This window comes from Corvus kubaryi, unplaced genomic scaffold (genome assembly GCF_017639235.1).
Source record: "Corvus kubaryi isolate FWS band 111438036 unplaced genomic scaffold, C.kubaryi_AGA036_p1.0 37301, whole genome shotgun sequence".
NCBI classification, from domain to species: Eukaryota; Metazoa; Chordata; class Aves; order Passeriformes; family Corvidae; genus Corvus; species Corvus kubaryi.
The window spans coordinates 866,133-882,409 of NW_024581094.1; the positions used below are offsets into that span (position 1 = coordinate 866,133).

The 16,277-nt window shown below is 49.1% G+C and overlaps 1 protein-coding gene across 3 annotated transcripts in view; it reads left to right on the plus strand.

Annotated features, from left to right (window-relative positions):
• LOC121664549 (keratin, type I cytoskeletal 13-like) overlaps positions 1–10,783 on the plus strand; it is a 28,951-nt gene extending 18,168 nt beyond the window's left edge. The window contains exons 3-11 of one of the 3 annotated variants that reach the window (XM_042027915.1): positions 4,248–4,254; positions 6,936–7,118; positions 7,474–7,556; positions 7,793–7,949; positions 8,038–8,199; positions 8,478–8,603; positions 8,699–8,925; positions 9,856–9,969; positions 10,516–10,783. In XM_042027915.1, coding sequence (XP_041883849.1) covers positions 6,945–7,118; positions 7,474–7,556; positions 7,793–7,949; positions 8,038–8,199; positions 8,478–8,603; positions 8,699–8,925; positions 9,856–9,943 — 1,017 coding nt within the window. In that variant the 5' untranslated portion in view covers positions 4,248–4,254; positions 6,936–6,944 and the 3' untranslated portion in view covers positions 9,944–9,969; positions 10,516–10,783. Of the gene's footprint in view, positions 1–4,247; positions 4,255–6,520; positions 7,119–7,473; positions 7,557–7,792; positions 7,950–8,037; positions 8,200–8,477; positions 8,604–8,698; positions 8,926–9,855; positions 9,970–10,515 lie in introns of those variants that run through there. The other 2 variants (XM_042027916.1, XM_042027914.1) reach the window with 2 other exon arrangements.
• The last annotated feature ends 5,494 nt before the right edge of the window (positions 10,784–16,277 follow it).

The window sequence follows — 16,277 nt, forward strand, 5'->3', positions numbered from 1 at the left end:
GGCTCCTGGAGGGCGAGGACGCCCAGTGCGTGAGGGGCTTTGCTGGGTGGGGGGGGGGTGGGAGGAGATGGGTGATAGACACCAAATGCCTGGGGCTTCAGTCCAGTCACAGCTTTCAGGGCTGGTTTCTCTGTTCACACCAGCCATGGATGCCCAGTGCTCTGCCCCTGGTTTCTGGCTGTAGTGGGATGCTGCACTGGGTCCCTTTCCCTGCTGGAAAGGGCCATGGTTACTCTGTCCCTCAGGAAAGGCCAAGTGGAGCAACACTTTTACCTCCATGGGCCTTCTCTGTTTTTCTCCTGCCTGAACACAGAGCCTGGCTAACAGCAACAACCAATGTTTGTCCCTAACATCTCTTTGGTTTTGTGCTTCTCTTGTAGCATCTCCTCCCAGTACTCCTCCTCCACGTCCTCACAGTCTGGCAGAGATGGTAAGAACCCTCCTTTCCTCTCAGCCTGGTTCTTTCCCCTTCCCAGTCAAAGTAGGGTTGTTTTAAACAGCATTTTCCATTCCCTTGTGGAATTTCCACCAGCTCCTGAAGAATGTGCAATATCTGATAATGTGTTACGAAATTTCCCTCCTTCCTGCCATGGATAATTGTCTCCCTTTTCTTTGCAGTCATGACATCATCCCGCCAGGTGCGCACGATCGTTGAGGAGGTGCAGGACGGGAAGGTGGTCTCCTCCCGGGAGCAGGTTGCACTCACCACTCGCTAGGACAGCCCCTGGCCCAGGAGAGCAGCAAACTGAGCTAAGCAGTGCCTGAGGCTGTGCGTGGTCAGGCTGTGTCCCAGAATGCTCCCTTCACCTGCTCTTGCTGCCTGTGTTGCCCTCATTCCATGCAGGTGTCTCTGGACATACTGAATAAAGCTTTTTTCCTTGCTCCTGCAACTGCAGACTTGTCTGTCACTGACACGTGATCCCTCAAAGCCTCAGGGTTTTGTGTTCATGCCAGGGAAAGTCCTAAGAAACCACAAGAAGCCAGTGAGAGGAGGGGAATGGAGGGACATGGGTTCCACCTGGAGGGACAGGGGTTCTGCCAGGGACAAACATAATTGGAAACAGCTTTTTCTAATGAATTCCATGCTTGTAAGTACATGGGACTGGCTAAGACATAAACTGTGTGATACAAAATGAAGGCAATTATGGAAAGATAAGGTTTGAGGTCAATGTGCCATGGGACTGATAATTAAAATACAGCTCAGTTCTCTAACTCATGGGATCACAAAAAGTCACCGTCTCCTGTAAGCTGAACTTAGATGGCTTCACCAAGACTGCTGCTGTCAGGTGTTCTCTCTGAGACATGAGCCCAGCGTCCGCCTGGTTGGCAAACCTCATCCCTACAGGCCTGCTGTCTCCTTTGACTGCCTTTAAATCACACTATCAGGTATGAAAAATTTTACAGGGCTATTCATGCTGCCCCAGGGCTGCAATTGAGAGGAACTAAAGTAACCATTGCTTAATCCGCACGGGGATGAGTAGCAATAATTTTTATTGCTGTTGTGTGTAGCAGATCACTGCTGAAACCCTTCCTGAAACATGTGAGGTAGAAACGCCGCCTGAGGCTGAGCTGCCGCTCAGGATTAGTGACACAGCTGGGCATCAGCAGGTTCTGGCTGTGCCTGTGCCCACTCGCCTGCTGGAGAGCGACAGAGGGACGGCCAGAGAGGAGAGGAAATTGTTTTAAATCCAAAACCCGATGGAATCACTTCGATCCAGCTTCATGCTTTCTAGTCTATGGTAGCTGGGAGCCCTGTCCATGGGCTTATGTTCATCCCACACCTGAAGGATACAGATTTGGGGCTCAGATCAAAGGGAAAGGGAACAGTTTGCATTAAATCAGCTTCCCTTATAACAAAAGACAAGAGGCTCCTGCAGCTGAGGCTCAGCTCGCTCATCATTTGGGTGATTCATTCATTCTCCCTCAGTCTCCCCAAAGCGTTATGGTCCCATTGAGCACTTCCCAGGGTGCTCCCTGGCCCCAGCAAGTTTGGAAAGAGCTGATGATGTCACGCTGGGCATGACAGGACAGGCAACGGAGAGGAAAGGAGATCGAAGAAGTGGGGAACCTGCCAGGTCTTTCCAGACAAGGGAGTGTGAGATACTATCGTTCTGTATCATCATTCAGCAATTACAGAAAAGGGCAGGAAATGAGACACAGCAGAGTGCAGAGTTCATGGACTGTGTTGTGCTTCTCCCTTTGCTGGAATGACACACCTTCCTTGGAGAAATAGGAAGTTTTCCAGGGCAAGTGAACCAGAGCTATCTCAAAAATGAAAACCAGATCCAGCAAAAATATACCTGAGCCTCAAGCTATCTCAGACTCTCTGGCAGCAGGCAAGGCTGCAGCTTGGAAATCCTGAGCAAACTGCTCATGTGCTCATTATTTGGTTTGTTTATTTTTTTTTGGCATCACCAGAAGAGAGTTGTTGTATTTTAGTTGTAAATGGCAGCTTTTTAAGTCTTGAACCATCTGCAGAATGCCCCAAGTGTATGAATACAGAAAAGCTTTCTGCAAACAACAAATATAACTGATTAAGTATAAGTAGGATACTAAAAGAAGACATCAGTCCAAGAGTAATTGGCTCTTCTGGCAGCACAGAGACATGGCCCCTTCTGCAGCCAAAAGGGCACAGGGGAGAGATTGATCCAGCAGAGCACTTAGTCATCTCTGGTATCTGTCACCCCATGCTGAGATACTTACATCTGTCAGCAGGAGCAGCCTGAGATGAAATCCTGAGGAGAGCTGGGAGAACAGGTGGGAGAGCTGATGGAAGAACCTGGTTTGTAGTCAATGGATTCAGTTCCCCTGGGAGGATCGTATCAGGGATATTCATCAACGTATATTTGCATCAATGAAAAAGGCTTTAATTCCACATACAGCTCAGTGTAACGCTGTTATGGCAGGCAAGAGCAAAGTCCAAGCTCAGCACAAGTGATCCCGGTGAGACTTTACAGTGCTCTAAAGAAGGAAAATACCACAGAGCTATTACGTAACCTATTGCTTGTTATTTACGCTTTGCTACGCACATTTGTGTCTGTGAAACATGGACAAATTGTCTCTCCAAGAGATGGACAAACACTGGTTTTGGAGAGCATTTTTCAGATTTGCTGCAAGCTGCAAGCACAGGAAGAAAAGCCTCGTTAGGATTCAGCTGGGAGTTACAGAGGCAAGTCCTCAGTGAATGATGGTGAAACTTTAATGGAAAACAAAATGCAAAATGGAAACTGTGAATGTCCTTGGAAGGTATTTCTTGACTGAGACACAGAGAGAAATCTATGGGATGTGCCTGTGTCAAGAGTAATATGAAATAGCAAGAACATTGACAATGAATAATACTGAAATAAGTATCATCTTTCCAATCTTTAAAGCCCCATGTGCTTCTCAGACAGTTGTTTTTACAATGCCCTCGAGGAGGAGGATTGTTGTTATTATTGTTTCCATCCTACAAAGCATGAAATTGAGGCTTGGAGGAGCTGAACGATTTGCCTGGAGCGACTTGCAAAGCTGGGATCAGACCCTGGAGCACCTGGTGTCACTAGTGAAATGGAGATCAGTGTCAGTACAGCCAATAACAGGCTGACAGAAAGTGGCGTGACAGGTACATCACCAGCCAGATAAGCAAATACTTTGTAAATACTTTGTAAATAGTTTGTAAATTGAGAACACCAGGATTTTCCATAGGTGTAACATGGAAATTCAGCTGACAGTGAGCAGAGAGGAGCTCGGGCTGCCTCGGGATGAGCCTCTCCCTGCCCAGGCTGGCGGGTGCTGGCAGTGCCTGGCTCCAGCTCCTCTCCTGGCCCTCCCTGTGCCTGGGCACCAGCAGGTACTTGGGGTTTGGTGCCTTGTCTGAGTCATCGAGTCCCCAGGGAAGTCCTCTTGGATGTGAAAACAGCTGGTGGTTCAGGGAGTATTTGTAATAACGTGAAATGCTGGATCTCCTTCTAGGGGGCACATTATACTTCATCTGCATTAGCCTAAGAAACAGTCTTAAGCCTTAAAAAATATCCTGAGACTCCCAAAGGATTTCCCTCCAGGGAAATCTAATCTTCCTCATTTCCATTGCCCTGTTGAGTCTGATAATTCTGCTGTAGAGGACTCTCGGGAATAACTCCAGCACATCCATCCTCTGCCACCACCCCACTCTCCATCACACAGTCCAGGACGCTGACAGAAACCTGAAGTATAATCCCTTCCTTTCTATTTTTTACAAAGCTTATTATGTGGGAGCAACACCTTCACCTGGGGGAGGTTCTTCTGCTCATTTGTTACTTGAAGTAGTAATTTTTCCTGGTCAGACCTGCGCTGCTGTTCCTGAAATGCCCGCGGGAGATCCTCGTGTGCCGTCATTCCTCTGCTCCCCTGTCATTCCTCTGCTCCTCTTCCTCCCTTGGGGCACAGCGTTGCCTTCGAGGGGCTCCCAAGTCAGCCAAGGACAGCGCATCAGAGCATCGCCCCTGGCTGCCTGCAAGGATGTGGGGAGTAAATTTCCATCTGTAGACTCCAGCCAGGAAGTCAATCAAAGTTAATTCTGGAAAGAGCCTTCCATTAGGCATGGAGATCCCATCATCATCAGATCTCCTCATCACAAAGTGAAAATCACTTTAATAAAATGACGCCTGTGACTTCTGGCAGGGCTTGAGGTCTGTTCTCATGTAAAAGCAAGAGCTGGTTTTAAAAAAAAATTTGAATTTTGGAAAGGAAAAGAGCTGCCATGAAGAACACACAATTCCAGGAAAATAATGAGTGAAATCACTGTTCTCCTTTACAAAAGCTGTAGAAATTCTCATCACCTTTGGTAAGGTCTGCAGTTCCAAAAGTAAGAAAGAAACATGGACATCTCTGCTTACTTTGCAGTAATTGGAGAAAAGCCCTCTATGCATTGTGGGTTTTTTCCTCGTTGAAAAAAAATCACACAGTCACAGGATGGTTTGAGTTGGGAGGAACCATAAAGACCATCTCATTCTACCCCCCTGCCATGGGCAGGGACACCTCCCACTAGGTCACGTTGCTCCAAGCCCCGTCCAACCTGCCCTTTGAAAATGAAGGACCACATAAATCTCGATTAAATGAAATTAAATGTTTTCTCAGCAGTAATTTTATAATTCTTTGATGGAAAAAGGAATGATTGTGGCCAGGCTGCAGGTGGGCTCCAGGCAGCCCTGCCTGACCCTGATCCCTGGCTCCGGGCAGGGCTTGGCCACCGCTGCGGCACCAGAGCACCCTGGCACCAGCTTCGCTTCCTGATGATGGCTCTAACAAAGGATGGGCACCCACAGAACCACCCCACAGTTCAGGAGTGCTGGATTTGCAGTGTCAAGATAAAATCAAGCTTAATGAACTTGCCCAAATGGCAGAAGCAATATTTGTGAGCCAGGCTGCACCTGACACATTCTTTATGACACGTGTCCAGGTGACCTGGATGCCAAACCCACAGCTGAACCACACGTGGGTGAGAGCCAGCCAATATTAGCATGGCTATATTAATGTTATTAATAAAATGAAAGATTTAGATGACAAAATATTTTAATTATTTTCATTCTTCCTCAATTCAGCATTCCAGTACTAAATAATAAGTTTAATAAACTTTTTAAAAGATCTTTTCTTTTGTCCTTTCTAAATTTAACACCTAGTTTGTGTTTGGGGAGTTTTCATGGTGCTGGTTGGAACTGGATCAGACCTCTGTAGGGTCATGCATCTCCTGAAATTCTCCACATTACTGTTTCAGAAACCTTATGAAATATCCTGTGTGGCAGTGAATATTCAGTGAACTGCATGTTCGGTGCCCAGGAAATACCCTTTGGTATTTTGGATAAATATTTGACTATTTTGTCTACCCTTGAAAGCAGCAAAGCAACCCAGACCTCTGCAAAGGGATGTTTTGATGGATGTAGAATAAAGAGAAGGGACAACCCAGCCTTGGTACATTCCAGTGCAATATTCCTCTGTGCTCTCCTAGAGCATTTGAGGTCTAATGACCCAGACCAGGGCCTCACTCCACCGATGGCCACGTGGAACAGAACAGACCCTTGCCACATGGCCCAGAGTGGTCTCGTGGCCCTGGTCCCAGAGACTGAGGCCAGCTGAGTGAGGGGACACCCTCGCTTCTGGTCACAAAGGGGTCGAACAGGCTCCATCAGATAGGATGCCTTTCCCACACCTTTCACTTTCCGTGTAGACTCGCCCATGCCAGGGATGTATAATTGCTGTGGTGTTTCATTCCCCGGGCACTCTTGGGTATCGTCGGGTTTTTGTGTCACTGTTGTTGAGTTGTCATCACAAGTCAGACCTGATGATTCAGGAAGTAACATTTTTGATGTAGTTTTGAAACACGCTTCTGTTAACCAAAGCATCTTTCTGTTGTGGGATTTCTGGAGACAAACGCCTTTGGGGAATTATTTCCGGCTGAAAAAAAAAATCACCTCCTAGCCAGGTCACAAGGAGGAAGAATAAACAACCCTTCTCCAGTGGCACAATCCACAGGGACTGGTATAAATAGAGGACCAGGGGACAGAGGGATCACAGTCGGATCCTGCAGCGACCTGAGCACTTGCCTTGTGCTCTGTCGGCTCTGCACCCGCACCATGAGCTGTGCTGTCAGGCAGGTCGTCACCACCTGCGCCCAGGGCAGGGGCAGTGCGGGCAGCAACGCGGCTGGCACTGGCAGGAGGGTCTCCTCTGCCTCCTCGGGGAGACACGCTGCCTATGACTTGGGTGCTGTGGTTGGCAGCTTCTCCGGTGGCAGTGTGAGCGAGGGATTACTCGGGAAGCAGCTGAGCACTGGCAGTGCAGCTGGTGGGAGCTTCGGAGCCACCCAGAGGGCTTGTTCTGCCCTGGGATTCAGCGGTGGAGGCATCTGCACTCGAGGTGGTGGTGGCTTCCCCAGGGCTGGCGCTGGCTGCGGGGATGGGATCCTGTTCGCTAACAATGAGAAGGCGACGATGCAGAACCTCAACGACCGCTTGGCCTCGTACCTGGACAAGGTGCGGCTCCTGGAGGGGGACAATGCCGACCTGGAGTGCAAGATCAGGGAGTGGTACGCCAAGGTAGGGCCCAGCTGTGAGCCACGGGACTACAGCTGCTACCACAAGGAAATTGAAGACCTTCAGAATCAGGTAAATACTTGTTTGTCAAGAAAATCCTAATATTTCTTTGGGCTTTGCTTTCACACGTGCACAGAGCCCTGTTGAAGGGCAGAGGCAGTGGCTCTGGAGGGGCAGGCGAAGCCAGGGTTTATATGAAATGATGGTCTGTGGGAGGGGGACTGCATTTACTCAGCACTGATGCTTCAGCAAGGCTGGGTCCACCCACCTGGCATATGGGTTTCTCTGCTGTGATGCCACATAACTGATTAATAACCTCAATATATGGAATGATTATAAAACACCCCAGGTAGGTGTTTCCTCCATGGTCTTCTGGAGCCAGAGGAAGCTGCAAGCCCACGTATTCTCCTTATGTTTTCTTTTCCAGATCCTGTGTGCAGCCATGGAGACTAACAAAATCCTTCTGAACATTGATAACAACAGGATGACTGCTGATGACTTCAGGGTGAAGTGAGTACAGTCCCCTGCTGGCCCATGGAAGGGCAGGTGAGGGGTGGTGATGGGGAAATCCCAACTCTTTGCCTGTCACACTGCAGAGTAAAATGCAGATCTCTGATACCACTGACAATGTTCATAGCACTGCATGTCTGAAGCGAAAGAACTTGATCCTAAATTTTTTCCCCCAAGTGAAGGCCTTGCCCTGCTTTGCTGACATGCTGACCTTTCTTTGCTGCCTGTGGTTTAAGGTACGAGACCGAGTGTGGTCTCCGGCAGAACGTGGATGCTGACATTTGCAACCTCCGGCCCGTCCTGGACCAGCTGGCCAGCTGCAAGACCGACCTGCAGCTGCAGTGTGAGGCTCTGACGGAGGAGATGTGCTGCCTAAAGACCAACCACGAGGAGGTCAGCTCTCTTAGGGAATTAAGAAGAAGAAGGAAAGCCCCCCCAAGGGTGGATGGATATTACTGATATGGTCACATACTCCCTGCAGGAAATGAGCTGTCTGAGGAAACAGGCAACTGGGGATGTGAGTGTGGAGGTCAATGCCTGCCCTGGCCCAGACCTGAGGAAGATCCTGGAGGATCTGCGGTGCCAGTATGAGACCCTGATGGAGCGCAACCGCAAAGAGACGGAACAGTGGTACGCCTGCAAGGTACCACGTCCACGCAGAGTGGGACCCAGCCCTGGCTGTGGGGGGAAAGAGAAAAATGAGGGATGAGTCACAGACATGCACAGATCTAACTGTACTGCCCGATTTCTGTGTCCTGTCTGTGGCAGAGGGGCCACCACATGGTGTCACAGGGTCAGAATGGAATAAACAGGGTGTCAGCCTTGGACATGCTCAGGGTGCTGCGGGGTGTGGGGAGGACCTGGCCACCACGAGATGCACCGGGGAGGTGAGGAAAGGGCTGCTCTTTTCTGACCTTGCAGGTAGAGGAGGTGAATCTGGAGGTTGTCACAAGCAGCCAGGAGATCGAGTCAAGCAACAAGCAGGTCACTGAGCTGAGACGTCAGCTGCAGGCCCTGGAGATCAACGTACAAGCCCAGCTCACCATGGTAGGTGATGCCACGACGATTCACAGCTCCAGCTCTCACGACCAAGGTTGTATCCACAGCAAACCCAGGCACCTGTGTGCTCGTTCTATTCTCAGAAAGAAAACCTGGAATCCTCTTTGACGGAGACCGAATGTCGCTACAACAAATACCTGGCTGAGCTGCAGAACCAGATCTCCTGCGTGGAGCAACGGCTGGCTGAGATCCGAGCAGAAATGGAGTGCCAGAACCAGGAATACAAGACCCTCCTGGACGTCAAGTGTCGCTTGGAGCAGGAGATCCAGACCTACCACTGCCTGCTGGAGGGTGGCCAGCACGACATCATGTACGCAAACAGAGCTGGGCACCCCAAAATCTCTGTGCTTTGCCTTGCAGGGATATGAAAATTCGTGGTCCTGGTAGTAAAAGCAACACTGTGGTGAGGAACCAGTGCTGACCTGTTACCAGACAGGGCTGATTAGCAAGCCATAAGGCATCTGAGGATTTGGCTCTAATAAATGTCCAGGGAGTACACCAAAGACCATTCTTGGGCCAGGGAAGGGGCTGGGAGAGCCCCCAAAGCTGTCCCAGTCCCTGGCACAGTTCAGCAGCTCTTTAAAGGCAACTTCACCAGGCGCTGGGCAAGGTCTCCTACAAACAGTCATGTAACTGAGTTTTATTGGCTTGCCAGGTGAGACAGGATTAGGGACTAGCAGCTAAATTAACTGAAACAATAAATTATCTAAACATTTTCAGTTTCACACAACAATTTTAATTAAAGTTTTGGAACATTTAATTTGTATGCAAAGCAGCTGGCTCTGCCTCCCATTGACTGAGGTTTTGAAACAGCCAGGCTGTTAATCCCAGACATGGCTGCACACACACAAAACTGGCCTGAGCACCCACCTACTCCTTCTGTTTTGTTGGAAAAGGAGGCTTTGGAATGGTGTGCCCTGACGTGGGCTCCCCTGGACTCTCCAGTCCTAAATTAGTTACATGAAAAGTCAGTTTTTATTCCAAAATACCTATTGCAAGGGTTGGAGTGGCACTGTTAGTGCTTGCCCGGGGTAATCCTTAGAGTCAGGTGGAAAAGCATCAGCTGCCAAAAGCCAGGTGGGAGGGGGTGGATGGTGGCTGCAGCTGACCTTCGGGGCTGGGAGGGGGAACAGCAGCTGTGACTGAAGAGACAGAGCTAAAGCCAGTGAGCAGGGCAGGGGGAGATCTTCAGGGTGGGAGTGCCGGGGGCCTGGGTGTCCAGAGCTGTCTCTTTCCTCAGAGGGTCGGCGGGAAGAGGAGTCGGTGCCACATCAGCCGGGAGAAGCGCGGGGCTGAAAGCCAGCCTGTGCCAGCCCTGCCTGCCCTGAGCCCTGCGCGGGCCAGGGTCTGCCAGGTGAGGGGGCCTCTGGGGAAGTGGGACCATGAGCTGCCTCTTTAGTGCTGGGAACCTGGGAACAGGAGCATGAGAGGTCTCCAAGGTGGATGACCCTTTCCTGGGTGATGAAGAGTGGCTGGAGGGGCTTTGCCCTGGAGAGCGGCTGGGCTGGAGCCAGACACTCAGGATCACAGCTGTGACTGTTGGTGGTAGGGCACTGGGATTAACTGGGCTGTGCTGGGAAGCAGTGGCAAGGGATGGTGGGAAGCAGTGCAGGGGATACAGCTATGGGATATTTATTTATACACCTCAGCACAGAAATTATGTTTGACCCTGGGGGGTGCCCAGCAGTAAATGTGTGTTTAAATAAGACTTTCTGCACAACATGGGAATGAGGAACTGGCAGGGGAATCATTCAGTCGCAAGTCTTTCAACACGGAAAAAATTTAGCAAAGCTGGGGAGAAGAGGGGAAGAGAAAGATCAGTACAAAAGCAAAGGGGTGTAAGAGAAAGGCACAGGATGCAGACCTCCCTGAAAAAGTGATTCTTCCCACTCTCCTTCAGGTCACTGCAGACCAGAGAGTCCCTGCCAGCCCCACTGCACATCCCCTGAGGAGCTCTCTGAAGAATAAGTCATTTGGAAAAACAAGGCAAAAATAACCTGGGAGTTCTCAGTTGTGCTCCAGCAGCAGTCAGAGGGACTCCGCAGGATGGCACCTCCCGGCCACCCCGCTCTGATCCCACCACTGCCCCTCGCTCAGGCTCCCCTGGGTTGTGGCAGTTCTCTAACAGCGACCAAGGCTTGTCTCCAATAAAACTTTACTCCTGCTGACACAGCCTTGAACCTGAGAAATAATTTTGACAAGTAATCAATATACAAGTATTAAAAAAAATGTTACGAATCCACCTTCAATCTCCATCCACACAGATATCACTACAGGAAAAAAGGAAAAAAAGCCATGTTCCCATCAGTGCTCCATCTGAACTCAGAGGCTGAGGATGGGGATGGAGGGTGGAGGAAAAGGACCAGACAATGTTGTGCAAAGGGATATTTGCTACCAGAGGAGGAAGCATGAGCCAAGACATGAAGCAGAAGGTGGTGAGGAAAGAAACATCCAGGGAGGCTGGGCAGAGGGCAGGGAGGGAGTCTCAGGGCCTGTCTGACTGACAGTCTGCTACCAAGAGAGACCTCAGAAAGAAATGGGAGTCTTCACTAAAGCAGGCGTGTGATAATATAATATAATATAATATAATATAATATAATATAATATATCACATAGTATAATGTACTACACAACACCTTTGAGTTATTACAGATGCACACTCACAGGATAAAATCAAGGACAACAAGTTTTCTCAAATAATACCAAAGCAGGAATTTTGAAAGCCAGGCTCTGCTGGACTCTCCACACCCTTCTGGTGGAGGAAAACAATTCCCAGAGAAAACACTAAATAAAGAACCTTTAAATGGATTTGTAAAAAAGGCAAACAGGAAGAACCAGCTGGCAACATGTGGGAAGATAAAAGGGTGAGACAAATTAATATGTGGGAGAGAATTTTTTTTAAAGTGAGACACAATAAACAGCCAGGAAAAAAAAGGCTGCTGGTGTTTTATTACCCCAGAGAAAGGAATGACAAACACATTTAGGAACACAACTGCATTTTGCTGCATGTGCAAGCCAAGGCTCAGGATCCAGCCTGTCCCTCCTTGCTGGCAGCAGTGTCTGAGCGATGGGTCAGATGGGCTGGGAGTGGTGGCACAACCCTTGCTCCTTGTTGTGGGGCTCTGGCAGCCTTTCTCTCATGAAATGTTGGATGGGGTTTGATGACTAACCTTAGACAGAGGCCTGACATGAAGGCTTCTAACAATAAGGCTTTGGGGGATACGATGAGTCTGAATTAGTGCCTGTTTCTAAAGAGAGAAACAGCTCAGACAGTTCTGGAATGGCCTCTTCCTGGGCTCTGTCCAGGACACTTGTTAGCCCTGTGGAGTAATTGCTCTAATGAGCTCCTGGACAAGCTCTGTGTTAGTTTCCCTGCTCAGTTCTGCATGTCCCATTCCCGCAGCACTAATTACGCTGAGAATTTCGGGGCGATTTAACCCAGCTTGGTGCTGACACAGCAGCTCTGAGGTCACACAGCAGCTCTGAGTGTTGCATCTGTGCAGAAATAGAACGTTGCCTTCCCTGCCCAGTGTTTATAACCCGGACAGCGATGGGAAATGATGACGGCTGTGGAGACAGCACAGGAAGAGACAGGGAAGGGAAGATAAATGGAATGCAGAGGACACAGTGCATGGGAGAACAGGACAGGAATGACCTGGGACCTGGACTGCAGGCAAATGTCTGCCGTGTTCCCCACACAGCTCAGGGTTGTGCAGCCCATAGGAGCTCGTTCTGTCCTCTTGTAACATGCAAATCTTGTAAAGCAAGAACAAATGAGTATCTTCAAGACAGAGAGACTTGGGCTGAAGGTACAGGACGGAGAGAGGAACCCAAGGAAACAAAGAGCAAGGGTGGGTGCCCCAGAGAGAGATGGGGGTGGTATCAGCACTCGGGCTGGTAAGCAATGAAATGCACTGTGACAGTCCAGCAGATGTGTCTGTGTCATACAGAGAGCAGGCACATGGGAATTACACCACCATCAGGGAAAATCCCTGAGGAGTTAACACACCAGAGGTTTAAGAGATCAGTGAAGAAATGGGAAGAAAACAACTAGTTTTGCAAATTACCAATGCTGGAAATCAGCTATGAGTTCCAGACTGCACAGCACAGGCAATTATCTCTGATTACAGGCACGGTGTGTTTGGAAAAGCAGGCTATGTTTTGGTGTGATGCATAAACTGTAATTTCTCTACAAAAGCCTGTTTTATACAGTATGCAGGCAGGTACAGTCTAACACCCACAGTAACTATCTGTGGGGTTTAGATTTTTGTCTATTGGCTTGTGTAACATTTGTAAAGAATTACAAGGGATGAGCAAACTGCTGCTGTAACCCAACAGGAGATTTTTCAGCTCAGTGCACTGAATAATATAACTAAACTGCCAGTATGAGCCACATATTGAAAGTGTATTGAAATTAAGAGACTTTTTAGTACAAGTATGATATGAAGATAAAAGAAGACAGTCTGGGGAGTCCTGGCTGCCCTGCACCTTTACCTGCCTGGCGCTGTTGCACCACTGGACGGTGCCTGAGCACAGGAAGCACCAGAACACTCCAGGTTGTCAGGCTGATCCTGTGGCTGTGCAGCAGAGACCACAGGCTGAAGCCTTGGTTTTCCTCCCATCCTGTGCCATGCTCAGCTCTCCATGCAGAGTGGAATTGCTGTAGTTTCATCACCCATCACTATTCCCATCTGTCCTAACAAATTCTCCCGGACTCTCCTCTGCCATGATAACCTTCAGTGCCACCAGAGATGCATGTGCCGGAGGCCTGACTGCACTGTCAGCATCTGGCAGGCACTGGAAGGATCCAACACCCTTCATCAAGTGAATCAGGGGAGACTGAACTTCAGTAGGAAGAAACCTGGTTGTGTCCACCTCCATGTCCTGCTGAACTTCTCCTTCAGCACTGCAGATGCTCAGAGTCTGCAGATGTGAATACTCAGCAAGAAAGAAACTGAAGCAGAGTCATTCTCTCGGTCTCCGAGGCGTATTTAAGCCTGTGCTGTTACCAAACCCACTGTGGTAATTATTTCAGTTGCCTTACAGGATTTGGCTAAACATGGTGGTATAAACCAATGAGTCACTAGCCAGGAAAAAGTTGTAGTCTGCATTTGAAAGATGGGAGTATGGGGCCTGGAGCCGGCTCAGTATCACATCAAAGAAATGTTTAATAAGTGATGCCTAATGGCCATTATGCAAATTATTAATGGTAATTACAAGTGACAAGATAAAATCATATTCTAGTGTGGTTGCACAAACATCACCGAGGCAATGCTTATGAAAGCAGAGTTCTGTAGAACCAGACACACCTTTCTTGTAGTTGACACAAGAAAACATTATCAGCTTTGATAAGCAAAGCGAGGTGAGCATGTGGAACCGGGCTGGGCACAGCGACAGCCACAGCTCCCACAGGACCAGACTGTCCTGCCCACAGCACCCCTTGCGAATGTGGCATCCTTCTGCCTCCTCCATCCCTGTGCACCAATATTCACCCTTATCCCCTCTTCCTCCACTTGCACTCTCTCTTCTCGTCCATCAAGTCCACAAGACTCAGCAGCACTGGCACTGACGTTGTGTGTCACCACTGCTGATCGTCCTGGCTGAGGGCTGTTGTGGTTTCCTGCACTTCCATCTGCATGAAACCGTTTATTTCCTGCAGTCCTTCACTGAGGTTGTAAATCCTTTTGGGACACGTTTATGTCTTAGACTTGCACAGTCCTTTCCCTGTGTTCTGGCCCAAGGCTGTGTCCCAAGGCTATAGGAATACAATAATAACAAAAGTGGAGGTAAAGAAATCAGTTTAGTGGGGAAAAAAAGCCAGTACTGAGGGAACACAGCCTCTGCCTGTCTCGGTGCTGAGCCCTGGAGCCCTGACATGGCCATGAGGAGTGGGACAACACCATGGTGTGTTTTTAGGATATGGTCAGGTTAGCCAGGGACTGGCTTCTGGGTGCATTTGCTGTATCAGACACATGTTCCATGTCCCAGTGAAATTGGCAGGAGCCCAGAAAAACTCCAAAGAATGCCATTGCATCCCAAATATGAGTTCTTCGGAAGAATTGTATAGTCATGTCCAATCTTCACTGGTAAAATGGGGTTTGGGAGTCTGTGGATCGTTCCACCAGGACATGAGTGAAAGGTTGTACAGTGCTGCTGCTGTTTGTTTTGTGGAGCAAGACCTGTTCCTTCTTCCCATCAGAGAACTGCTGAAGGAGGGAGGGATGGGTGCTCCATTCCCACCCGTAGAGAAATGCCCAACATCTGCAATGTCTCCTCCTAAACATTCTACAAGGGAAAGAAAGGCACCCCCAGCCCCGTCTCTGCAGGTTGCTCTTGGGTAACTCCTGAAAACCTCCCCAGCTGAAGCGAAGCTCCAAGCAAGCACTATATTAATTTTTGTTGGCTCCAACAGCCACACCCTGTCTTCAATTATATTCCTCAAAATGACAGATGAAAGCCAGATTTGCTTCCTCTCCTCCTTTTTGCTCATGATTTTCCCGACTGTGAGTCTAGGCTGTGTGGGGAGCATGGGGGCTGCATCTAGGGGGAGGATGGACTTGTATTTCAGGCACTGCAGTCTCAGCGAGGAATCTGAGCTCCGACAGACTTCAGCTCTGTCCTTAAGCAAGTTATTTCCCTGCACCATACGAATAATGAATATTCCTGGGTGCTGCCAGCCTTGGGTAGGCGGCTTTTTATCATTTTTGATCTAAGTAAGGAAATAAATTATCCCACTGGAGAGTGGAAAGCTTTAACTCATGCTGGTGTGAAGACAATCCTATCTAAACAGGCTTGGGGACACTCTCCTACCATGGTGACAGCAGTCATCAACTTCCCACCAGTAAAGAGGTGGCTGAGGGTACAAGTGTGGGTTTTCTCTGCTCTTTCTCCCGGAGGTGACGCTGCTCTCAGAGCTCCTTGAGTATCACCCTCGCTGCCAACAGGGATCTATCACAACTGCTCCTGTACATATGGACATCCTTGAGTCAAAGGCTGCTTTGTAAGAGTTGCATGAAAATTCCACGCTGTAGGGAACAGAAGCCGTCGTCCCCCGGAGAGCAGAATATCCTCTCATTACGGAGTCAGCTGGAGAAGGACACTGGCACTGGTGGAGCCAGTTCTCCGAATGCTCCCTTGGCTGCTGCCTGCCTGGTTGGGAGGTTGTGCTCCCCTGACCAGCCAGGCTGTGCTGACGCCTGCTACTGCTCCGACAAACTCAGTAAGAAATGCAGAAAGGTTTTCTCCTTCTTATTCAGTGTGCAGCACAATCTTAGTAATGGCAAAGACCCGCGGGGTCACATCTGAGTCCAGGGATCTGGATATATCGCCTGTGGATACTCCCTTTCCTGTCATCTCTTTCTTTATCTACCATCACCACAAACTGAGAAAGCATGGACAGCAATTAAAGCAATGGAAAAATAACTTCAGCAAGGTCCTTCATACACTGCAGGTGACATCAACCCCTGTGTCACACATCCACAGGGGACACTGAGCTTTGCAGTGTGTGCAACTTGACTTCTTGTGTTTGCATGACTAAAGAAATTTAAGCCATAAATAGGGAACTAAATTGATGGGGGATTTGCCTCAGTGATTTTGGAAATCCCACAGTAAAGCAGGTATTAGAGCTGTGCCAGGTGACCAGCATCCACACCACAGTGTCCC